Source organism: Tachypleus tridentatus, chromosome 3 (genome assembly GCF_004210375.1).
Source record: "Tachypleus tridentatus isolate NWPU-2018 chromosome 3, ASM421037v1, whole genome shotgun sequence".
NCBI classification, from domain to species: domain Eukaryota; kingdom Metazoa; phylum Arthropoda; class Merostomata; order Xiphosura; family Limulidae; genus Tachypleus; species Tachypleus tridentatus.
In genome coordinates this window covers 51,507,037-51,534,415 of record NC_134827.1, presented here as the reverse complement: position 1 = coordinate 51,534,415, position 27,379 = coordinate 51,507,037, and the positions used below count along the sequence as shown (strand labels likewise).

Here is a 27,379-nt window from a genome sequence, read left to right as displayed (position 1 = left end):
TTACATGGCTTTAAGAATATTTTCATTAATAATTAAGATTAGAACACTTTTAAATTAATACATTATTTTGGGAGATCTAACCACTTTTCAAATTTTGAGAAACATTTTTGATTCAAAGAAATTAAAGTTTTGCTAATTAACCATACTATGCACAAACTTCCACTGCAAATCGTTACCTAAACTAGTAAATAACAAATACATTTCAGTTGTTTTTTTTAATATATACCAGGTACTTAAAGTTTATCTATTTATTATTTGAAAAAAATAAAAATCACTAAATAATTTTAAACTGTATAACTAATGATTTAAAACAATACATAGAATAACTTTATGATGCAAGTTATAACCTTATCAAAATGTTTGTTTACTGTAGAAACAATCGACAACTACACAGGAAGGCTGTCAACAGCTTTTTTGGCTGCGTCATCAAGATCACTGGCTGTTGTAATTTTAAGCCCGCTGTTAGAGATGATTGTTTTTGCTTCATTTACATTGGTACCTTGAAAAACAAAATAGGTATTTTAATCTGAAATCTGATATAAAAATGTGATACAACGTGTCTTTTACAGTACCTGAGACAATGTTAAGGATTTTATCTCATCTCAAGAATCACAATGATGAAATTTCTAGTCATTAAAAATCAATATGCAAAACAATTACATAAGCTGTCAGTATTTACTTCTCTTCCAAAGTGTTTACTGAAGGAAAGAAGAAAACATCATTAATTTGTCAAGAGGAGGAAGCTACACATTTCAATGTAAATTAATAAAAACAGGACCAATAATTTCACTGAGATGATCTATAGCAGTTATTCTCAACTGGTGGGCTACGAGTCATGCAGTTATTGACTTCCGTAGGTCAGAACAACTGTGGCAATTATAAAGTAGCCAGTCATCAAATGCATTTGTGAGCATTTACTGAAGTGCCAAAGGATGAGAAACTCTAGTCTAGAAAACTGATTAAGACAACTAATTTGTTAACATAATACATAATGTTTATACCCCTACTAACAATACGTTAAGAGTTCATTTCATTCATGTTGGCTGTTGATTAGGTTTCCAGTTACAGAAAAGAACCTGTTTGATGCAAGAAAAACAAACAAACAATTTACAAAGACATTTATAAATAATATCTAGTCACAAGTTAATAATTTCTATATTATTTTACAAAAAATACTAGAAAATAAATGATTAAAAATGTCTGTTCAAAGATGCAATGGTCATTTGTAGCTACTTATTTGTCTATCTGCTCCTGGTCAATCAGTCAAATATATACTGTATACTTTCATAAAGGTAAATGAAATATATTTTAAAACTACATACTTGTATGTGGTAAAAACAAAAACACAATCTATTCTTCAAATAATATCTCATCATAGTAACTAAAATAATAAAATACAGACTTCAAATGACAGTTTCAAATTAATAAACAATATTTTCTCACCTTCTAATCTCACCACTAGAGGGACTTGTACATCAATGCTTTTACAAGCATTAGTTATGCCATTGGCAATTGTAGCACAGTTCACTATCCCACCAAAAATGTTTACCAGTATTGAATTTACCTGTGAAGATATTTTGCTTTATGAGTATAAATTGTAAGTATGATAACAAATTATATGGGAAATGTTGGACTAACCTTTAAGTTAAAAAACATAAAAAAATGCATAATATACATACACCCCAGATTTCAAATACCTAACAAGATATTCTATGTTTTTAATTTTTTTATCACACCCTTGAATAAGCTCACTCTTGTTAAATGGAGCTAAGATAGTTTTGTAGCTAGTTTATAAAAGTGCTTAGTACATTATATTAAAATGATTTTGAGTTTTACTACAATGTTCAAGTCTACATTGCCACATCTAGTCATGCTGTTTCTGATGATCATGCATCTTGATGACAGACCTGCACCACACTTTCCACTTCAAAAGACTCCACTGTAAGGTTGTCATGTTCAAAGCACAACACTCTTCTCTACTAATTTCCATAATAAATTTAGTACATGAGGAGAATTACCCACCATCTTTTTCATTCTTATCAGAAAATTTCATTTTTGCTTCATCTGGTAACTTTACCAGTATGTTTTCATATGGTTATAAAATTTAACTGTTGTTACTTTCTACAGCATATAGTTAAACAAATGAAAGATAGGAGTTACATGTAATTTCTATTTTTCTAATATCCTGGTAATTTCCAAAAGGTTTTATGATTAATGAAGATTTTCTATCAGAGTTGAATCACAAAAGAGAACTTCCAGGTGCCATTGGCAAAAAACTTTTTTTTTTCACATTTGAATAACCAACAGCATCTATTATCAATTCCTGGGTTATCTAATAAAACAGTGGGAACCAACTGTCATTTCTTATACTAGCAGCCTCATAATGTGAAGAATAGAGTTTTGGTAAGAGAATGCAGACTTCACATTCACAGGATGACCACTTGTGTTACAATAGTTTTTCTATTTATTTTCCTTTCTTTTGAATGAGGCAAAGTGTAGTGGTTAGACTATAAATAATAATGTTTACTTTGAATTAGTGAAATTTTTAAAATGTTTTCTTTCACCATCATGTTCAGAGTAACTGTAATATCAGTATAAACCAGTGATTCTCAACCTGTATGCATGAGAGATTGGCAGGTGTGCTGTGGTGTTTTTGAAACACATTCAACTTTCTTGGGATTTTACAAACAAGTCGAACACATCAGTTAGTAAAGCTACTATAGAGACACTCTGAAACCTTCCAAAACATTCGATGGTTTTCATTTAACTCAAGCACTGAGAAGTTCACACTTAAATTTCATTCTCGGCTGCAACGGTTCGACTGTTAGTTTAACTGTGGTGCAACAAGCGCTTCATACGTCATAAATGATGCATCACACAATCAAACTGCTTTCTGGAACACGTTCTCATTCTGCAGTAAGCTACAGTTACTATGCTGTAGGTAGGAATTTTATATCAACTGCAGAACTTCGTGCTTATCTTGTATGAATTAGCTTTATCACTTATCCATGGAAAAATATGTAAGTAAGTCTGGTGCTGCAAAGGAGAACGTGTTGAATCAAACGAAAGTACAAAACGAATACATCGAATACGGTTTTATCGCTTTGGAATTGGAACATTCTCAATTACCATTCTGCCTACTCTGCAATGCAGCTTTATCAAACGAGGCACTTGTTCCTAACAAACTGAAGAGACACTTGGAAACAAAACATTCAGCTGTGAAGGATAAACCAAAGGAATACTTTGAGAATCTCACAGCTCAACAACATGAACAATCAAGGAAGCTTGTGAATTACATGAAGCTGCCGAAAAAAGTATTGATTGCAAGTTATAAGGTTGCTCAATTGTTGGCAAAATGCAAGAAAGCGATACGGAGGCTGAATCAGTCATTACACCAGCATTAGCAATCATTGTCAAAACTATACTTGGAATGGATGCCGCCAAAGCAGTTAAGCAAGTTCTACTGTCCAATGACACAACTTTTGCGAGAATTGTAGACTTGTCGCCGGATTTGAAGGATCAAGTTTGCGAACACTTGCCTGAAGATGAATTGTCTCTGCTATGGTCTCTTCAAGTTGATGAATCTACTGGTGTTAGTGGAAAAGCTCAAGTTCTGGCTTTTCTTCGATTCATAAAAGATGGAAAAATCCTAAACAAATACTTATTTTGCAAAGATTTAAAAGTACAGCGATAGGCCAAGAAACAACAAATTTTATCAGTCATTGTTTCCGAAAAGAGCTTGGATGAGTTTTGGATCTCCATTAAAATTCATATCCTGCAATCAGTTCAAAAGCAGTTGAAGTTCTAGTTTCGTTTGCATCTTCATGGTTTTGCAAAATTGGATTTTCAGCATTGACTGAAATTAAAGTCAGAAAGAGAGAAAGGCTTCTTACAGTTGATGATGAAATGTGAGCTTGTTTGTCTATGTTAGAGTATCGCTTCAATTTGATTTGCTTTCGGAAGCAGACACAAGCGTCACATTAAAACATATGTAAAAATAAAAGTTTTGATTTTTCTGCTATACCACAAAATCGTTAAAGCCTTAGAGCGGCACTCACAGCCAAAGCAAGCGATAGTATTGTCAATGTGCAGATGACATTAATATTGCTTGCTTTGTCTGTGATTTTCGTTCTAAGGCTTTTAAGTTAACTGCTCTGTGTTACGTGTATCTTAACGTGATGCACAATGACATTATTATCGCTGCTTTCACCATGATTTTCGTTCTAAGGCTTTTAATGCTTGTCATATAACATGCATCTAAAAAAATCATTAAGGCTTTCCAGGTGTGCAGTGAACATTTTCAGATTGTCATAGTGTGCAGCAAGTCAGAAAAGGTTGAGAACCACTGGTATAAACAAAACATTTGATTGAGCTTATGAGAAATATGACAATGGATCATATATCAGCAATGATCAATGTTTTCTACTGAAACTTTGACTAAAAATAATAACAAAGATTGGTGATGTTTGAAAGACAGAACTTAAAGCAAGTTTTGTAACATTTTAACTCAAAATTCATAACTTAAGAAAACATATTTGGAACACAAAATTATTTGACTGAAACACCAACTAATTTTTCCAGGAATTAATCTAGCAACCAAACATACCAAAACAAAATTTATAATTCCAGTTTCCTAAATAACTTGCAAAATATTCAAACTTTTACTATCTTTTGTGAGTAACAAATTTATAGCTGAGAAAATTTGGAAAGAAATGAGATTATATTACCAGTTTTACTAAGCTAAAGGCTGTAATTTCTTTTAATAAAATTAAATGGATCAAAGCTGAATTCTACAGCATTAACATATCTATACAGTCATCTTAAAAATAAAGGAAATCACTTTTCCGCTTTTAATTTACCACATAATAGACTTGTCACACCCACAAACAATTACTATATTTAAATGAAGAAGACTATGGCTATTGTTTAGATATTATATGTGATACATAGAATATTTATTACCTTTTGAATAAATTTGAAATTTTCACGTACAAGAGTTAACTTAATTTCTAAGGTAGATGTTAGGAGTTTCTTTATAAATGATATATTAACGATTACATGGATTGATTTATTTACTATATATATTACTAAATTAAATATTCTGCATACTTCACTTTGATATATAAAGCTTCCACATAAATGTTTCTAACTACTTATAATTTCTGTTTCATTACCCTAGTGTCTTGTGTGAGGATTCTAAACGCATGATAAACTTGATCTTCCTGGACTGCTCCACCCACATCTAGAAAATTGGCTGGAGACCCTCCATATAGTTTAATGATGTCCATAGTAGCCATGGCAAGCCCAGCACCATTAACTGTAGAAACAAATGTACAGATTTCTGCATCTTTTTCATCATGAAAGATAAGTGAAAAACAACTTTCTGAGAAGCTTTTTTTTATTTATAAAACTTTGTCATAAATTAATATTTACTATACCTCTCTACTGTATGACTTTCAGTGATTTTCAGTTCTTGAAATTCTACTATCTTTTCAGTAATTTTTGTAATTTCTCCAACTACCAGCAAACTTCAAATTTGTATTACTCAATTTTGATTGGTGTCTATGTTACAAATTTGGAAAAAAATTTAACTTTTTTTTGTATCAAAGGATAGATATTAACAAACATTTTCTTTGATAAATGTTTTCTGAGCCACAGAAGTGGTGGGAAAATTGATAAGAACACCCCACACCTTTTCAGTGAATGAAACTTCATAGAATAAATCTGAAATTTGCTGGAGAGCAAAAGTATCATGTAATATCTTACAAAAACTTTCTAAAATTTTCAAATTTTGTAATAAATATTACAATTTTAAAAAATTGTCATTTTTGCCATAGTGTAATGAAAAATTCAAAAAGATGATGGATGGTTATATCTCAGCAAACTGCGATAAAAAAAAATTATTCATTTAAAAATCTGTTATCAGTTCAAGCTACTACTGATAGCTTAATTAGATTTGATTAAAGTGCATGTACAGATATTTTGACCTTCAAAGTATTTATCTAATAGGAAGCTCTCCCCTTCTTTACAGACAAGTAATACCTAAAGTATATATCACAAGTAACTGTTCACAGTTTACTTTTACATTCTACCATCATGTCAAATAAAAAAAGCCAAATCAGTAATGAACAGTTAATAACTAAAAACAATTCTACCTAAGCAAGCTATATTCCCATCCATTCCTATATAGTTAAGGTTATACTTAGTGGCTTCAACTTCCCTGGGATCAATCTCTGAGGAGTCTTCCTGTTCAAAGATTTCTTTCTGCCGAAACATTGCATTGTCATCAAAATTCATTTTCGCATCGAAACAAACCACTACAAACGAAATGAATAAAGATTTTCAATGTGCTTCCCAATATGTACAAAACTTTGAAATTCAAATTGAAATTTAAAGAGCAGTTATTCCATCACATTTTATTAGTTCCAGATTTCGTATAAAATTTGACAATGAGATGTTTGAAGAATAAGACCTCTGTGATAAGGAACAATCTGTGAAAAAAAGTGAACTGTAAATATCAACTATTTTAAGGTTACCAGGAGTTATTCACACATCATTAATTCAAAATTTAACTTCTAATTTTTGCACAGTTTAATCCAACAGGAATCAACACAGAAATATAAGCATCAAAATATCCAGAACTAATGGTTGTGAATTACTACAATGTAATTATAACTACCATTAGATATTACCATTACTAGGAGCATTACAAGAAAGGTCTGAATAACATATATTAAAATTAACATGAATGCACTTTGTAGTTACTATGAGAAAAAACCTATACACTAAATAGGTGAAGTAAAAAAAAAAAGTGTCATTGGCCACTATTTCGGTTCACATTATATAGCCACATAACAAGAGATATATGAAAACTTAGTATTTTAAAATTGTTTAATTTCAAAGTCTAAGCTTAAGGTAGGTCCAGTTAAATCTACACTTTGATCAACATGTTTTATTGAGTTATGTAATGCCTACATACTGTGAAGAACTGAATAGTGACCAGTGCCACGTTTTCTTCACTTCAACTACTTAGTGTACATATTTTCTCATAGTGACTATAAAGCACATTCTCAACATGTTTCATACTTTTCACTATAAGTCCAACTGATCTCTCTTTGGTTAACTTGTGTTCAGAGTTACTAATGAAGAATGGAATTCTCCCAAACTAGTATAACCTGATAGCACACATTGATCAAAGTGTAGGTTGAACTGGGCCTTCCTAGAACTCAGACTTCAAGATTCAACAATTTTCAGAATCCTAAGTTTATTTACTATGCACTAAAATTTAAAATTAAGTTTAAATCTAAAATATAAAGAGAAAATATTCTAGATAATTAACAAATTATTCTATATGCAGCTGATAAACCAGGAACATTCACCTTAAAAAGAAAGAAGAAAAACACTACCTCGACCATCTGGTGTCTCCCCAAAAGGATTAATCTCTATTTGTGTTGCATCAACTTTGATAAACAGCTCATAAAGTTTCTTTATTTGATTTGCAGCCTAACAGAAGAAAAACAACAACAGATTTTTTTTTATGCATGTACTTTTCTGAATCAAAACCAAAATATAATTACCTTCTAACAATTTATCTTACTGAGATTGCCAAGTTGACCATAACTGTTTGTTCTAATCAACTTATCAATTACTATTCACTAACAACACATCACTATAGTTCCTAACTTAGAATTTATCTCAAGGTATTATCCCAATAAAGCTGGAACAAATGAAATTTGAAGCCACGATCCTCCAGTATACTATTCATTGATTTAACCTTCATTTAGACAATAATAAGCAGATTTTATTAAGCCTCATAGCTGGATATTTTTCTCCTTACAGAAGACTTACCTATTTTTGTTTCTTTCATCATGCGGTTAAATTTAATTTCCTTACTAACTTCTAAGTATGTTTGTCACAAAATAAACACTATTATATTTACATAATTGCTCTTATTTTTCTCATCAATTTAAAGCACAGCAAACTTCCACTAATTTTTATGAGATTTTAACATCACTTTTTTTGCAATAAAAGAAACAACTAGCTAGGGATAGAGAGACAGAAATAACTCTTAAACAGAGTTCAGTATTTTACACACCTGGTCTCTTAGCTCTTCTGTAAACTCTAACTTTTCAGCAAGTCTTTTTGCTTGTTCGTCAGACAGACCATTTATGATATCGACTTGTTCCTAAAACAGAATAAAGATTCTAAAAAATGAAAATACTTCTTAATACATGCAAAACTGAGTGAAAGTCAAATCAAAGTAACTACTGCAAATAAATAATTCATGAAGAAAACACACCTTTATACATAAGACATACAGATGAAAATCTGCACTTTTCACTGGCTTATAAAATGTCCAATTAAAATGCATATCACGTATATAACCTTTTCCGATACTGATCAAGATATTCCTACTTGCAAGTCCATAAAATTCAAGTAAATCACACAGTTAAGAATTGTTTATTCTATATATCCACATTGTTTTGAAAAAATATTAGAACACAATACTTAATAAATGTTCATCACATAATGTTATTATTTTCATCTCTTATGATCTACACTATAACTACAAAGACCTTTAATGGTAGAGACATAAATGTACAGTCATACAAGCAATAAACTAAACTAAAAGATTATGGAGAGCTAATCACAATTTATAAAAATTGAAGCACATATTAATGCATTGGTTTGTTACTTCAGAAAAGCAAACCACAGTGCTCCACAGCCCCTAAGCAACAAATCAACTCTTGAAAGATTCATGGAAAATCCCATATACTTTGATAGTGCCTTTAGTGTTCTTCCTGGAAGGAGAAACACTTTCACAGTAGAGCAATAGGGACACCAGTGTGTTCTGAAATCATTTTTTGTTTTTTGTAGAGTGTGGCAACAGGCAATACTATTAACAATAATACATTACATACATTAGTTCTACCCTAAAACTTAACTAATTTTGTGTAGTGCGGTATTAGAGCTATGGTATGACATATGGAACCTTGATATTTTTCACAGACATTATCTTGGCATTTTTACACAAATATCTATCAAACATATCACTGAGAATATCACTGAAATAATTAACTTTGGACACTTTTACAGTATTAACTAAAACCCACAAGTCCAGAACTAGAAATGGCTAATTAACTTAATATAACTGAATAGTTATGAGTACCAATTATATAAGTTACTGTCATATAAATAATCAGAATCAGAAATTAAAATCAGCTAGTGCTCCCAATTATTCCAATCATCCAGTAATCAAAATTATGATTACATTGACTGATACCCCAACTGGTATTTCTTATTATTACTGTTTTTGATTATATAACAAACCACTAATCAAATTACTGACACTATGATTTTTCATCATTATTATTTTTAATTACTTCAAGTTTGTTCTCATAAACTGATTAGTGTCTTTGTTATAGCAGAGCTAATAAGGCTATCTGCCACTGTCACTAATTTCAAACTGTTGACTAGACCAAATGATGACAGTGTCCACTACTACAGTAAAACCTGTCTAAGCCAGAAACCTGTACTAGCTGTAAATATCACAATTTTGCAGCATTATCTTAAGATTTCTCTTATAAAAAGCCCTCTATATGGTGGAACCTGCATAACATGGACAGAAAACTATCTTTCACCTACCTCATCTATCAACAAGTAGGATTAGGACCCGAGTAAGGTGGAAAAATGTTTTCATTAAATATTAATTTTTTATTTAATTAATAATTTCTTTAAATATTAATAAATTCTTGAACATTTTGTTACAGCAAATATTGGTTAAATATATTCTGTTATTTTCTCTGCCATCATTATTTTTGCAGTTAAATTAAACAAAAGAATGGAACAAGAAAATAGCAATATTCCACTTTTCCTAGATAATGCAACTTATCACCCAAAAGTTCAACTTTCAAATGTTCATTTAGTCTTTCTACCTTCATGTATAACATCAATTCTACAACCACCAGATAATGGAATTATACAGCGTATAAAACTGAAATACAGAAAAATTGATGCTTCAGCATATTATTGCAAATGTGGACTGTAAGAGAGCATCTGAAATGACCAAGAAAATTGATGTGTTAGATACAATTACATTTTTAAGTCATTCAGTTAAATGCATAATAAATTGCTTTTGAAACTGTGGATTTATTTTTGATAATGGCAGATATTGTAGAGAAGTTGTTTGTTATGATGATTCTAGTGAAGTTCAAACTCTGAATGAGAAAATTGATGCAGATAATTCTGTGAACTTCGGAAAGTTTTGTGAACACTGACAAGAACGTTTTAACAGAAACTGATAAAATCTATAATAGAATCACAAGATGGTAACAGTGTGAGAGATTCAGAAGATGAACAAAAGGAAAAGATAGTGAGGAAATAGAAATTCCTACTTCATCAAATTGTATGCAAAAATGATGGGGGAAAATTAACTTCATGCAAAGACCATAGAATTCTCTTTTAACTGCATGAGGAAGCTCATTAAAAAATGAAACAGTTAAAATTGGACACTTTCTTCAAATAAATTTAAGATTTTGTGTACTTATGTATATTTTTAATGTCTATTTTTGTTATTATAATAAATATAGCATAAACAGTATAACTTTATTCACAAATGTCTTACTTCCCTTGAGTCAAGCAAGTATAATGTTCCACTCAAAAATTATATATAATTAAGAAAATGCATTTTCACTATGTCTAAGTAAGAAAACCTGTTTAAGCCAGAAATTTTACTTAGTCCCATGTGATTCCACCCTAGACAGGTTTTACTACATTAACTACCAGAAGCAATTTTGAAGTTTTCTGATATCAACATGTTTGGAGTCTACAGTAATCCAGTCAAAGACTCAGCCAATAACTGATTACTTCTAAGATAGTACAACAATATGAACATCAATTAAACAATACCATGGTAAATTTTCATGCCTAATCTATGAAAAGTGGCCCCAATCCAAAAAACTATTGTGCTGAAACTGGACATATTTCGTTACACCACAAACAAGATAATAAATAAGAATTTAAAGATGATGAGACTCACAAGTAACAGTTCAAAAGCTTTCAGCCTAACTTAGAAATGAACAATTCTTTTCCTTAGGTAGATGACAAAATAAACTAGAATCATAACAATTCCATTTGGCTGAACAACTGTCAAATTGTCTGTTGCAGTTCTGATGGACTTGCATGCTTTTGTAAACACTGTTTTGGGAATTCACATCCACATATGGTGAATTGTCTGCAGAATATCTGTCAAAATGTGGCATAAAATTGACTTCACTGTCTTTTGCAGTAGCTCGTTACAACAGAAATGCAAATGTCTAGCAACAGTGGGTAATTAAGACCATCAAGCTCAGCATGATTGGAAACATAAGAAGTACATTTGTATGCTGAAGCATATGCTAATATAATACGATAGTAATCTGACAGGCAACAATTCACAAACACTGTGTAGTAGTTTTGTTAGGAAAGGACACATAAAACATGTTTAAACAGAAAACTGAACTTTGTGTTGACAAACAACAATTTATAAGCATAATTAAGTGATTTCATTTTTGGGGAACATACTATCTTTTTCAACAGAATATTGGTATGTTAGTTTACTATTCATAGAATGAATAATTCAAATAACAGTGTATGTTATGAAACATCGTTCTTATAAAGTGTAATTAACTCTTAATTTTATAAAAGGAAAAATTAATGTGATTACACCACGTAAAAATAAATTGCACCAAAGTCTTGTTGTTAGTTTACATTGATTTGTGTCACTCAATCGTCAGAAACTGACATTATTAAAAGGGCTATAAAGCTAATCTTATAATGCCCATTAATGATATTTAAGTAGAAACCAGTTTCAGTTAGACAAGAATACTTCATGTGGAAAACTACAATAATATTCCATATTTTAGTATAAGCTCTATGTAAAAACTCTGAAGAAGATATGTGAAACTGGCTTTCTTGGCATAAATCAATATAGAAAACAATCTCTCCAAATACTATTTTAAATATCTCAGGGTATATTCCTTATGATGGTCAAGTATGGATCTGCTAGTAGTCTTCCTTTAAATACAGTGTGTGAACATAAAGTTGTCTCATTGAATGTGTAGCTGCTCAAAAACTGCTGCTAAGAAGAGATAACCAAACCAAACTGAAATGTGCATGGAACTACAAACAGTCAGATAAGCAAGCCTGAAGACTACTTATTGTAATAAGAAACAACAGTTAGGCTATATGTTGGAGATAAAAACAGCATCATAGTCAATGTAAAAGAGATACAGCAAAACATGGTATTGGACCAATTCAAATTTGGGTCCACATCTCAGCCAGTGTTGTGATGGATCTTAACAAGATTGATAAAAACTTAACTGCTGGCAAGTACAGAAGATTTTTACTGACCAATTTTATTTCCTCAGGAACAAATTTATCATCTACCAAAATAACTAATCCCAGCATACAACATACCTTGATGATAAAGAGTCCAATACAACATATAACTTTGGATTGGACTGCATGAAGTCTTGACAGGAACATGCTTGAGGACTTAAGAACTACACTAAAAACTCAGGTGATTAAAAGATAACCACACAATTTGGATGAATTATGTGCAGTAATTCTAGAGATCTGGGACCACATTTAACAATCATGCACAGATAAATTGTATGTCAAACTAGGGTTGCTTGATTAGCAATGCTTGGTAATCAGATGATTAATCAACTGGTACAATGTTACTCTAGTCACTGTTTTCACAGGCTAATAATAATAATAAAAAAAGGTCAACAGTTCAAGGTTAATAACAGTGGTATATAACCTTTCTATACGTTGAGAATAAACTTGAAGCAAAAAATAAATAAATAACTTAAAAGGTACAATTAGGAAAAGCATGGACAGCTCATTATATACTTTTGTGCCTAACAACAAATATAACAGTATTTCAGTGATGTCGAGAAACCCACTTGTTGAGAAATTTATATGCAAAAACGGCTCGTTTGGGTTGAGAAAATATTTTACATAGAAGAGCGAACAACGCAAATGAGCCGTTTTTGCATATAAATAACAGTATTTCAATTTCTTGGGTAATTGGTGTAATGGATTTACTGTTACATGTTTATTTTAATATCTAAGCACAATTTCAGTATAATTTTTGGTTTTGCCAATGACGTATACTCTTCAAAAAAAGAAATGCAAAAGGGATATTTTTGTTATTTTAAAGAGAAATATATGTAATAACATTACAAGCTCAGAGTATGTGATGTTACACATGTTAAGGCACTGATTGCCAGACCAAAATGACAATAAAAGTTGTGCACTTTGAAAACGGAGGAAAACATTGGATTTTTCGCCAAAACGCATTTGTGTCCAATAAATTTGTTTGAGAGATCTGCATGTTCTGCAAGTGCAACATGTGCAAAATCCTATAAAAGTGATGGGTTCTCGGTTTCCATAGCTCAGTGTGAAGCCACCGATACGCAATACAGTTATGCCAAGACTGACTGAAGCACAACGCAACAACGCCATTGGTCGCTTGGAAGCAGGCAAATCTCGATCAGATGTTGCCAGAGCTGTGAATGTTCACCCAAGCACCATCACAAGGCTATGGAATCGTCACCAACAACATAGATCAACTCGTGACCGTCCATGATCTGGCAGACCTCATGTGACCACGCCGCACAAGATCGCTACATCCAGTTACGTCATCTTGGGATAGGACCACCACCGCGATGTCTACTGCCTCAACCATACCAGGGCTGCGTAGGATTGCCGATCAGACCGTGCGCAACCGTCAGCGAGATTCTTAGGCTCCACGTGCAACCCATCATGGTGAGCGTCAGCGGCGTTTTCAACATGACAACGCCCATCCTCACACTGTCTTCTTGAGACACCACAACATCAATGTTCTTCCCTGGCCCTCCAGATCACCAGATTTAAACCCCATCGAACATCTTTGGGACGAGTTGGACCGACGTCTGCAACGGCAGCAACCTCAACCGCAGACTCTACCTGAGCTAGCAGCAGCTTTGCAGGCTGAGTGGACAGCCATTCCACAGGATGTGGTTCATCATCTCATCGCTTCCATGGGCAGGAGATGCCAAGCAGTTATTGATGCTCACGGGGGCATACTCATTATTGACGTTGAGTGACATTAAACTTCACCTAGTGAGCGTGGACTTTGCAGACTTTGGATGTTTAGCAGTGAATGTGCAAAGTTTCACACATGTCATACAGAACTACCCGGAATAAACTTATTAACAATATGTCTCAAATTTTGCCTTTTGCATTTCTTTTTTTGAAGTGTATATATTGCTTGCTGTGTATTGCAGAAGTTCTGCCTGTTCTTTAAATTTGTAGAAGATTCTTGAAAGAAAGAATCAACAATATTTGTTTTACGAAAATTCCAGCATGTTTGAATATTGTTGAAAGTTCAAGAAACTCCCATGAGTCATATAAAAGCAGCTAGCCAAGAGACAGTAACAGAAGAATATTATTGGCTACCTACAGTCAGAGTGCTGTAGGCCTTGGAAGTTATAATTGTGATTAATAGTTATTAATTGGAAAACTACAGAACTGGACCAGGAATGTTTATAGATTTTGAATATTAAAAACCATTCAACTTCAGTGAATTACTTCGAACGTTATTATTTCCATGTGGACACTATCTTCTTCGATAAAAAATGAGCTTGTAACTGGCATGAGCCAACCAAGCTAGCTAGCATAAGCGAGGTGTGACTATATAAACTCAGAACTAATTTGCTTATCATGAACCTGGATCATCAATACAATATTCAGTTCTAAACTGAATATAAAAATAAGTATTGTCTGTAAATTTGTAAAACTCCTGTATAGAAACCATCATTTCTAATAACTATTAGTAATAACTGTTGTTATAATTTTTTTTTTGCATGTTAAAATACATTTGTATTAAGAAAGAAAATCGTGTGTATCAATCTTGTTGTTAAAAAAACATATATTTGATACTTATTAACACACAATTAATTTTTAAGTTAAAATTCAAATATCCAGCTATCTTAAATCTTAATACCTATTATATGTAACATAATACATCAGACACTTGTCTGAGATAAATTATAATATGCAACAGAATAAATTAAAAATAGTAGCAATTGAAACTCCAATTTTGATTAATCAATTGATTAGTTTACCTCACAGATAGTTGACTCTATGAAGTAATCAATTTAAGCACTCAGCTCTAATGTAAACATAAAACAATGTGTAATGTTCTGGATAAAGAAAAATAAGTTGATATACAAAGTTCACTATAGTGATTTTACATTTTCCTTTCATACTTTCAGAAGATTGAAATATTAAATTCCTCAAGAATGTGTAGATTTAACTTCACTTGATGATTTTCATCTTTTTCTTTTGCTTTCCCAATTAGGAATACATGGTCCATCCATATTACTTTAGTTATTATGACAAATGAAATGGAACATATTGCATGAATTAAATATATATATAAAAAACAAAAACAGTTAACAAGGGAATGTTGGTATCCCTTGAGTGAATGTAGTTTTATTTCATTATTTCTATCTTTAATTTTGTAACATTAATAAATTCACTACTTAACTGTCATTACTTGGTGTTTGCAGCCCCTGTATGTGTTTTCCTAGCTGTGTGGAGGTAAATAAATTATCAACACAATCAAAACGTTCAGTCTGACAGGACAAGAAAAAAAAAATTAAGTACTGACCTTAAATATAAGTTCAGGATTGGAATGAGCTACTTCTTCAATGTCCATACCTCCAGCCGGACTGGCTACAATTACTGGACCACTTGTTTCTCGGTCCATCAGAACTGCCAAATATGTCTCTCTCTCAATATCCAAAGCTTCTGCTATCATCACCTGCAAATTGTTTTACTATTTAGTCATCTCTTATGTAAATAGTACAAATTCACAGACAAAACTTAGAGAAAAACAAAGTACATGAACGAACAAGGATACAGTTAATTACTTAAAACAAAAAAAATTCAGTTATTCCATAAAAGTTTTATTATACAATCAACTTTTCTGAAGGAATACTATGCATCTTATTTCCATATTACACACACAAAAAAATGTAATTATGAAGATAGTTTCACTTGAGAATATGGAGTAATGCAGTTTAGATATATGTTTATTTGATACTTTCTACAGATATGAAAGTGAAAAAAAAATATCCTCCTTATGTCATCACCTTCAGGCATTTGATGACAGTACATTTTAAAACTGATACAGATATTGAGTAATATGTATAGAAGGTCACAAGTTAAAGAAAAACAAATAAACTAGGTGTTAGGTTTATGGTTCTATAAAAAATTATGAAAATGTGTTTCTTAGCCTGGCCCATTCCCACCTGCCCCCCCTCAAGAAAAGAAGCATGTTCATTAAACATGTTCTTTTTTTAAAAAATGTCTCTGACTTTCTAGGCTATATTTCAGATTGTTCAGACATAAAGGATATGCTAATGTTCCAAATTTCTTCAAAATATTACATCAACAAACCCAACCAAGATTATGTTAAAATAAGGCAATAATTGAAAAATATAAGTAGCATGGATTCTGTGCACATGTGGGTTCTGAAATAACAACAACAAAAAAAAAGGCCATAAAAATATATCTTAAGGATGCTGGTATGGGTATTAACACTTATTAAAGTAAGATAACTGTCAAATTCCATATGGAAAATTTCCAAAACCTCCTAATATCCTCTAGATAATTATCAACATTTTTTAGAAAAAAAATGTATCTATTATTTTTACAGTTGATCATAACCACCATAAAAAAGGAAACAGATAAAAATTATGCTTTTCTTGTTCTAGAATGATTACACATTATAATGCAAAACCACAAATGTTAAGTCTAAACAGCTTAAATGTCATAACATTTTACATACATAAACATTTATTATTTTTATTTTAATGACCTTTCAACAGTGCATGATTAAAGTTACAGAAGTTGAATGACATAGTACATGTACACTTCTGTTACTGTATTCAATAATATAAAACTAGTCTTTAAAAAGTTACTCATCTTAGCTGTTTTCTAGTAGACTAGTACTTTATAAAATATGATAACATTTCAATTAAAATACATTATATATGCATATATAATATTACTATTTACAAACAAGTTCTTAAGTTTCAGATATTTTTCACAAAAAAGTACAGAAAACAACCACCTTTTCTCATTACAAACTTTTTACTCATTTGCTGCTAAGACTTGAGAAGTTTCGCATGTGGAAAATGCAAAACAAAATATTTTTCGTGCGATTTTTATATGTGGATTTTGAAATAACAAAAAGTTATAAATTACTTTATAATTACCACAGAATTCCACTATAATTTATCAGGCTCAGTAGCTACACAGCATTTTGGGCCAAGAAAGAATACGATTTTTTTAATCAATAATGTCATAGTTTTCGAACTTGTAATTACTATATTACTATGAAATGAAAGGGTTTCTCACATAAATACTGCACCAAGACTCAGAGAACCACTTAAGAGAAATTCTGAGCTTTCATTTGATTATTCATACATAACAGATAGAAGTAGATGTACATAAGCATTTCTAAAATGGAAAAAGGTGTGTGTGTGTGTGTGTGTGTGTGTGGAGGGGGTCACTGTGTTTGATTCACTAAATGTAGTAATATTTCAGTAAATAAAAAAAGAGATAAGGTTCTTATTTTATTATAGCTTGTCAATATCAGTAATTTAAGTTCTTAGTGTGTCTGAAACTATAGGTTTTGTATTTGTACATCATAGACATCTAATCTTGCATGTCACGTGACACACAAAGATCAATATTTAGGATGGATTTTTTAAGCAGTGCTTTCTAGGGTCAGGCACTTAGGTTTTGGACTGTATGGCAGATCTTGATAAATTCTGGAATGTGTTAAAACTCTCATTTTAGCATTTGCAAATTTAGTAATAATATATGCAAGTTTTTGACTCCCATACTAAGTGTGTGTTGTATTGTCAACTTACCTGCTTAGAATCATGGCTAATATTAAGAATAATTTGTTGCAGTTTGGTTTGTTTTGAATTTCATGCAAAGCTACATGAGGGCTATCTGCACTAACCGTCCCTAATTTTGCAGTGTAAGACTAGAGGGAAGGCAGTTAGTCATCACCACCCATTGTCAACTCTTGGGCTACTCTTTTACCAACGAATTGTGGGATTGACTGTCACATTATAATGCCCCATGGTTGAAAGGGCAAGCATGTGTGGTATGACGAGGATTCAAACCCATGATCCTTGGATTATGAGTCAAGTGCCTTAACCACCTGGCCATGCCAGGCCTAATTTGTTGTCTTCTTGGCTTTTGTTCACATTCTTGTTGGGTTTTTTTCAGAGTAAATACGAAGGCCTTGACCTTGGTGTCAGTGGGATAATTCTCAACACCTTGATTAATGGTACCCTATCACTAACAGTAACACTGGACAGATTGTGTGGTAGGTTCTAGCTGAAACCCAGAATTACATCAATGAAAGTACCATCTAGCCATTTCTGAAGCATGTTGTCCAATCTTCAATCTCCCTTTCACTTCTTTGAATGTTATCAACTAATACAGCAGTGAAAGTATAACTTTTCTCTGAATACATTTCACTGGCAGAGCTTGTTGCACCTTGTTGGCAGATGAAAATAGTTTTGTATCATCAAATTCTTAACAAATGTTATTTCTAATCATGTTCATAAATCCATCTGGAATTCCTAGGAATAACATGGTGCACAGAATACAGTCATGCAGAATAAAAGCAACTGACTGTTCCTGTCAAGAGCATTGAAACTTGATGCTTTCTGTCAAGCTTCTTCATTTGGAAAGTTTGATGTCGTTGTGGATTTGATACCAAATAACTGCTGAATTTAATATAAATCATTCTTGCACCCTATTTAAATACTACAAAATTCCTTAAATGCCTTGCTTTCACACTTCAATTCTTAGACGTTTTGCATCATTTCTTTAGTGTCACAAAATACAAGGGATCCTCAAGTATAGCTACACATTTCACCTTCATCACTCTCCAATAGAAAAGTGTAATCAATCATTCCTTTTTTCTTTCTTCTTGCCTTTAATTTGCTCTGTGGCTATTTTCCAGTTTCTTTTAATGTTATCGTGACCTCTTGGTCTAAACAGTTGCATCTACACTGAGATCAAGGGCATTTCCCCAAGTACAATGAAAGTATAGAGCATGTCAGTATTTATTTTGTGACCAGCCATGGATCTGGTTTTCACAAGGGTGTAGCTATTGCCTGCTTTTTTTGTCCAATTAGGTTTTGATAAAAGTGTTAGCCAATAAGCAGATGATCCAGAATGACTTGAAAAATTAAGTTCTACAAAATTGTGGCCAGTGGAAGCAGTGTTAATATTTACTTCTAAACTAAGAAATTAACTAATCTATAATTAATTAATGTATAATATTAAAATCTGAATTATATATAATCTATAATTTGATACTAAACTTATTGATATGCATTCATAAAATAGTAGTTCAATAAAATTTTGAATGTAAATCTACAAACATTATAACATGACTTTTGAACCATGACCACAGCTTACCTGTCAGACCCATCTTGTTAGGTTTAAAATATACAGCGATACAAGATTTTGTCCTGAATATTAAAATTTTATAAGACTACAAAAAGGGTAGTTTAACCAGATGTTTATTGTGAAGAAAACTTATAATAGTCTACAAAATACAAGTTTCAAGAAAGTTCTTTTATCTTTACCACAGTTGATACATTATCTACATTATTAGGCTACAACTGTAATGATAAAATTTCTTTCTTCATGAATATTAACACTGAGATGATTTGTCAAAAACAAAACCAGATATAAAATGCAAAGAAATACTGATTCAAAAAAGAATTGCACTTAGAATTATTTTAATATTTTAAACACACTCATCCACAAAGCTACTTCAAAAGCACAGGGCAAATAAATTACCTTTTTAACACATACTCCATCTCCAATTGTTTGTTTGGTTACTAGTTTATGTCCTAGCATTTGTTCAACTATTGGTGTTACCTCTTTTGGGCTACGAGAAAAATGTAAAGCAAATCAAATTTCTACCTTTTCAATTTTTAACTGTTACCTTAATTAAAATTTTCACAAAATTTATTACAGAGAGTCATCTAATACTTTATTGTGTTAAAAACCTATAACTAAAACATAATTTAAACACTTACATCAAAAGATACAATACTGTTATACAATCAAATAAATGTATCAAAATTCATTTATCACATCCAAGTGATTTCCTATTAGCAATAAATTTATTTAATAGACAGCCTAAACTACGGAAAAGCAGAACAATATATTTCCAGCTCATTAAAATAATATATGTTGATAAAAATAACCTATTTACTTAATATCTTTGAGAAAGAAATAGCAGTGAATGCATGTTTGTTTTGATAATTTTATATCCATGTAACTACAAAAGATTTTCACACATTTTGATTCTAGGGTAATTGGTAATTTTATTCCATATTTTGTTCACTTGACTATATACTAAAAAATTAACATTGAAGCTTCACATTGAAAAAAAAGGTGCAAAAAAATGAATATTTACTTTTATATAGAAATAGTTTTTGTACACTTATAGCACTTTTTTGCTGTAATAAAGTTTAACAACTTTATGTAAAAGTCACTTGAAAAATGGTAAGAAGTGAAGTATTACAGAGTAGATTTAACAAACACAAGGAAATGTTTGAGGAAAAACTATTAATAGTATATTCAGCATGTCATGTTACATTGTGTATATGATACAATTTAACATACAAAAATTTAGGATTTAAAATGTACATCGACAATAAATGATTATAGCTAAAGATGTCTACCATATCAAGTGATAGGGCACTTTAAAAAATTAAACAACTAAAAATAGGAACATTAGCAGCATAAGATTTAGTTGAGTGTAAACAGTTAAAGTAAAAACAATTAATCTATTAACAAGTTACACTAGTCACCCAACCATACTCTTACATAATGAAATAATTCTACCTAAATCTGTTAACAACTGAGCTTTGATCCTGAAGGTGTTATGTGTAATAAAACAATGTCAATGGATTTAAAAAAAAATCCTAAATTAAGATAACAAGAAAAAATAGTAAACCCCAAAAAACATGACATTATACACAGTAAAATAACCCTTAATATCAACATATTAAAATTTGCGAGTGGATAATGTTAAAGTTTTAAAACAAAAGCATGTTACTAAAAGGTATACAATTTGTACATGTTAAAAGAATTAAAAGAATTTTACAGAGAATTATGTCTTGAGAAAAGTATGTAAGAAATAAATGGTACCATTACTGTTGTTTATAAATTACTCTTGCAGTGCATTAGGTAATTTGAAACATTTCAAATACTATTTACTAGTACATTTATCATCTCAAATGTTTCAAAATTACAAAGGTATTTAAACAATTATTACTAAACAACCAAAAATGGTTTTAAACAAATACACTGTTACTCACTTGGTTGTTAGTTTTACCCCACCCTGCAAGCCACTGGAAAAAGTACCTTTACCCCGACCACCTGCTAGGATCTGGGCCTTAATCACAAACTCTTTCACATCTATAAAATAAAAGTAAATGAATTACATTACTAACTGTTTTCAGTGCTATCCAAACTAAAGTTAACATTTTTTGACACTGAAAATGTATTTTAAATTGATACCTACCACCTCTCATAAAACCTATATCAATCTTCTTTCTGATCCCTCCTAAGTATTACTAAAAAATATTAATGTTCAGTGTACTAGTTTATATATCTCTCAAATTTCATGCCACTTTTGAAAATGTATGTAGCAAGTGACCACTCTCCACCAATAGTATTGCACCAACTATATTCACACAATTATCTCTCTCTGATTCTCCTGCTCAATCCTCACTTTCTAGAATTAGCAAGATCTAAAATGAATAATACCAGCAGTGGGGAAGAAGGTGATGGTGGTATATAGTGTGGGTTACAGTGGAAACACACCCAACCAGGCAACAGTCACTGCAGAGTGTGATCCCATTAGCGGTGGTAAGAGAAGCCTCGAAAAGAAAACAAATTAAATGTTGTAAAACATAAAACCCCATCAAAGGCAAATGGACATGTGTAGAATCACCATGGGAGAGATAATATCCATCTTAGAAAGATACAGCAAGACAGCAGATAATAAGCAACAAAGTTCATATTCTGGCCTGAATGATTTCTTCCCAAGAATGGCAAAGATGAGCAGCCAAAGACATGGTGATATGACAAATTTGATGAGAAGAAACACTGAGAAGACATCAATCTTTCATGGAAGTACAGAGATGGTTAACTCTAGAGAAAAACTTGTCAGCAGAGCTTCAACCTGTGGAGGAGCCTGAGGTTCCTATTGAGACTACTTACATTGTACTATGGAAGTTGAATCTACCAATGCATTCAAAAACCACATAACCAGAAAAAAAACCCATCCAGAAATGGAACAGCCACATGAAACAAGATATAATCTCATGTATACTATGAACCATGGAAGAGAACACCACCAAAAAGACTTGGTTAATGAATAATTTAGTGTAGATTTATTTGTTAAGACTAATTAGGGGAATTTATAATTAAAAAGTAACTGAGAAAAGGACAATTTTATAAGGTATATTTATGACATTGTTAAGTAAGCTGTCATTTAGTGGGCACATAATGTTACAATCAAGCAAGTCCTAGAAATAACTAGAACAAGCACACTTTCTAAATACAACAGTTAATGAACCATCATCAGGCTAGTTAGTTCAATGATGATCAAGGATATAGTTGTGAAAATTAGAGAGTTTATTTCAAAGTGAGGAGATGTACTATTCAGTGTGTCTTCATAAAATATTTTGCTTTTCATTTGCTATCATACAAATGAAATTACTTTATACAAGTTAGTTGATATGTTTCATATTAGTTAATGTCATTTATCACATAGCTATATAACAATGTGCAATTGTTCAAGCTTGTAGAAACAGTGAAAAGAGTAAATAAACTAATTTGATATATATATGGACTGGATTTTGAATTATTGTCACCAGATAATTTAAAATAATCCACCAACAAAAGATATACATTACAGAAGAGTTTGCATAAATAGAATTGTATAGGAAAATGTAACTGATAAATTGACTAGACAATAAGTACTTTTTTTTACTGTCATTATTTGTAACATGATATAAAGCTATAATACCAGCTTTTATACAAGATGTGTGATACATATATTCAGTTAAAAACACACTTCAGAAACACTATAACAGAATAAGTGCAGTATGTGAGGGAGATCTCCTGTTAGTAGGCAAATATTTTACTCTTATTTTACAGAGAAATACAAAAGTCTGTAAAAAAAATGACATGATTTAAATAATTTAAATTTTGGGACAAGAATGTTCAAACTGTTTTGTTTTCTAACCCACATAAAGTCTCATAATTATACATCATCACATTAAAAGTTTTGAAACTATAAATCCAATACTTTTGTCTCCATCTTCCAGTGGTTGTATTAAAGACTTTGGTGATATCTTTTAAATGCTTACCTAATGTTCTTGAAATTTCTTGGCTTCATCTTTAGTTTCAGCAACTTTAAAAGCGTTGTACATTGATATTATTATCAGCCATTAACTGTTTACTTTGGTATTCGTGGAGGTTTAGCCATCGTGACTGGCACCTGGCAAGATGCAGCCTACATCAAATAAAATAAAAATCAATCCCAAAGGTGAATAAGAAAACAGTGCAAGTTCATACGATACCATAGAATGTGGGTACAACTTAACCACCAAACAGTCTAATTCATATTCAAAAACATACTAAAGGAAGCCTTCTATTTTGGGGAATTTTGCCTCAAATTTTCTTAACTGTGACAATCATGAGGTGAAAAGAATATAAACAAAACAGACCTTCACCTTCTTAGGTTTCATTTAGCCTAAGAGTTTTTTGGTTTTTTTCTAATTCTTACAAAAAAGGAACCATATATAATTAGATCCTGCCCTTTGCAGTGTGCAGTATCCATCTCTGTGGAAACAACTAAAAACATTTTATCTCATGAAACTTTTGATAGCACATAGCTCATGAACAATTTGGTCCTCAAAGGTTGTTTTTTCATACCCACCCATAAAAAAGATAATCAAAAACAACCCTTTATTTTCAGGAAGCCATTCTTTCCCCCTTCTTTAACTCCTATAAGATGCTGGCTTTTACTACTTCCAATAGCAACTCATTCTATAAGCCAACACCCTTTTAAAAATAAAATGTCTTAAATGGAGTCCAGTCTGTCTTCCAAATCTTAAGGTTATGTTCTCTCACTGCATTACATTTAGATACCAAAGGTCATTATACTATTAATATACCAGATAATCTTCTAAAACTCAATGATATAAATCTGTCTCTTTTTTTAACTCAAGAAAAAAAAAAGATCTTAACCTAGACCTATATATATAAAAATATCCTTGAAACTATCCGAGTAGCTCTACTCTGAAACCCAGCCAACGTTAATATCCTTTCTTAGATAAGTAGACAAAAAACACATATAGTATTCCAAGTGAGGCCTAATGATTCATACATGTATAATTACTTGATTTTATTTGTAATAAACTTACATATAAATAAATCCTAACATTCTTTTAGCTTTACAAACAGGTACAATGGTTTGAGAGGCTTATTCACCCTGTGCCAAGACACATTTCTTTGTTCATGTTAATGAATGGGTTCCAATTTATGCATGCAATACATAACATAACCAAAAACACCTTACCTTGATCTTACTATAGTTATTTCACACATATTTGCAGCAGTCACAAGTTGACCAAAATCACTCTATAGTATTTTAGCATCTTAAATATAGCTAGAAATATCCAAAAGTTTAATGGTTTGGATACTTTACTGATCATGCCCCTATTAATATTATTAAAGTAAATAAAAAAAGCCCATGCATTGACTCCTAGTAATAAATGGTCAGTCTGACTCGACTGCATTAATCACAACCTTCAACTACTGCAAGTTACATCAAAATAAAGTATATATGCCCCTATCAGGCAGGCAATAGCATTGTCCATATAAGAATAGCTCAGCTTTCTCAATCAACGGTATTTCAAATACCTCCTCAACACGTAATCAGAACAATACAATACTATACAATGTTTCCTTTTTGTTTTACAACAATATCTGTGTAATGAGTGTATTAAATGTTCTGGAAATGGCTGTAAAAAATATATATACAACAATAAAAAAAAGATTGAATCTTTTGTTCTTCTTTCTTCTGTTTCACTTTTTATTACACAGTAACTCAAAAACCAAAACAGTGGTATCAACCAATTTCACTGAGGTGACATGGTTTCAAACAGAGTATCCACTTCTACAAGTATTTTTAATAACCAGTAATAACTTTTATAAAACCATAATTCTAATGTAAACAATGTTACAACTTTTCTTTGAAGCTAGCTTTGTCACAAAATCTGACATTCCTTTAAAAAAACTTAGGTATAGGGTGAAACAGGAATTATGAGCCAATAATATATGAACAATAAATATTACAATTGGAATCTCATTGTATTTAGAACTTGGTGATAAATACAACCTTCCTATGTCTATTGAAACACTGCAATAAAAGCGTAAACACAAATAAGTACAGAATAAACTTTAAAAAAAAAAAGGAATTCATGGCTAAATATCAACCCTTCTAAGACAATGCAAACAAAATAGTAGGGAAACATCTGCAAATGCTATTCCTACTATCTTGTTTGCATTATTTTGATGAACTAATATTAGTCACCTCTACACTTATTTTCCTTTTCTATATATTTTTTTCTTTTTGTTTTACAGTAATGATCCACAGAGGTACATTTTTATTACTATTAGTAAAACAGTGCTGTGGCACAGTACAACTTGATTGATACAGTAAAATATCCTCTTTTTTTTTTTTTCTTTATACATCTATGTTAACTCAACAAATCATAAAACTTTATCGGTGTCAAGTCTTATTTTATCGTTCCCTTTTCTCTCCTAAAATTAAGGAGGTTTTAGGGACTTTATACAAGGGCTCAAATATTTGTCCATGCTAACTAAAGCTAAATTTAAAAATGTAAACTCTTTTTAAAAATAAATGTCAAATTATTTATTACAAAGCTTAAGAAGCATTTATTAGTGGCAAGGCATGATTTAAAATGAATATTTCTATACATTTGCCACAGCTGATTGTAAACACATTTTCCTGGCAAATTGGACTTTTCAAATACTAAGATACACAGCAAAGGATACTGTATGTCCAACTAATGGCAATAAAGATGCTACAAAGTGATTGCAAGACATACTGTGTTAATTATGCAGAGACTTAATTGTCACATTTTATTTCATTAATTACAAGCTGGCCAAGTTCAATGACCATAAAAAATATAACAAGAACAATATCCTTTTGAAAAACTAAGAACTTTTTAAGGGCTAAAACTAGTTAAAGAACTTCACCCAGAATAAATTATTTTTAACAGTACTTTAAAAATTAGAGTCTAGTTTGCAGGAAATCCTGAAAGAATAGCACTAGATGTTTTCAAAAGGAATAAATATGTTGTGACATACTTTACTTTTAAAAATAACAATTATAATGATAGTATACAAATACAGGTTTTATCACATGATGGTTTGGATATTTACATTTTACTTTTTCTTGTTATATACAAATGGAGACGTGAGAGATTACCCTTAGATGAAGTACTACATAGTTTTTGTTGTTTATAAATTATGGGTAATTTATTTGGTGCAAATAGTTTCTTGTACCTGTGGCGATGATTATTTGCACTATTATACATTTCTGTTGGGGTGTTTTTCTCAAACCGGAAGTTCCTGAAGAACTATTTCGAGGGGCTGTAAACTAAATGTTCATTTTCTTTTAAGATAAAGAAAACACAGACCTGTATTTTAGAACACAGATCGGATACTTGGGAATATTTATGTACGTTTCAATTATATTATTTTAAAAATACAACTTTAATTCTGAGACTTAATTTATGTGTTATGTGTTTAAAATTAATGAAGGGTCATATCTCATGCCCTTAACTTGTATATGATTTATTCATATAATCCAACTACTACACACTTAGGACATATCGTTTCGTAAACACCCAAACACAAACATAACTTCAACCCACGATTAGAACTTGCCCAAGTGATCACGTGCAACAGACTTCGTGAAAATAAATTTATCATAGATCAAAATATGTAACACAAACACATAAACACTACTACAGAAATGATTAAAAGATCTTGTAATTAAATTTTTTTCTTAAAATAATTGTTAGAAAGAATCAAAACAAAATATACCTGCTTCCTAAGAAGCTGAAAAGCTCCTTGGCTGATCCTTAAATTCCTAGCTAATGCAGCCATCTTTAACATCCATACTCTC

At 31.2% G+C, this 27,379-nt stretch overlaps 1 protein-coding gene across 2 annotated transcripts; it reads right to left on the bottom strand.

Moving 5' to 3' along the window:
• Positions 1-27,379, bottom strand: LOC143246820 (succinate--CoA ligase [GDP-forming] subunit beta, mitochondrial-like). Of its 2 annotated transcripts, XM_076493994.1 has the most exons (11): positions 27,298-27,379; positions 23,526-23,671; positions 21,465-21,564; positions 19,933-20,023; positions 15,701-15,853; positions 8,096-8,185; positions 7,407-7,503; positions 6,156-6,317; positions 5,175-5,317; positions 1,444-1,564; positions 1-499 (listed from the first exon to the last, which is right to left on the bottom strand). In XM_076493994.1, the coding sequence occupies exons 4-11, from the start codon at positions 19,990-19,992 to the stop codon at positions 387-389; spliced, it is 939 nt and encodes a 312-aa protein (XP_076350109.1). In that variant the 5' UTR covers positions 19,993-20,023; positions 21,465-21,564; positions 23,526-23,671; positions 27,298-27,379; the 3' UTR covers positions 1-386. The 2 variants fall into 2 exon arrangements, with proteins under 2 accessions (XP_076350109.1, XP_076350108.1); XM_076493993.1 differs by lacking the exon at positions 27,298-27,379 and having other exon boundaries at positions 234-499; positions 5,175-5,347; positions 23,526-23,558.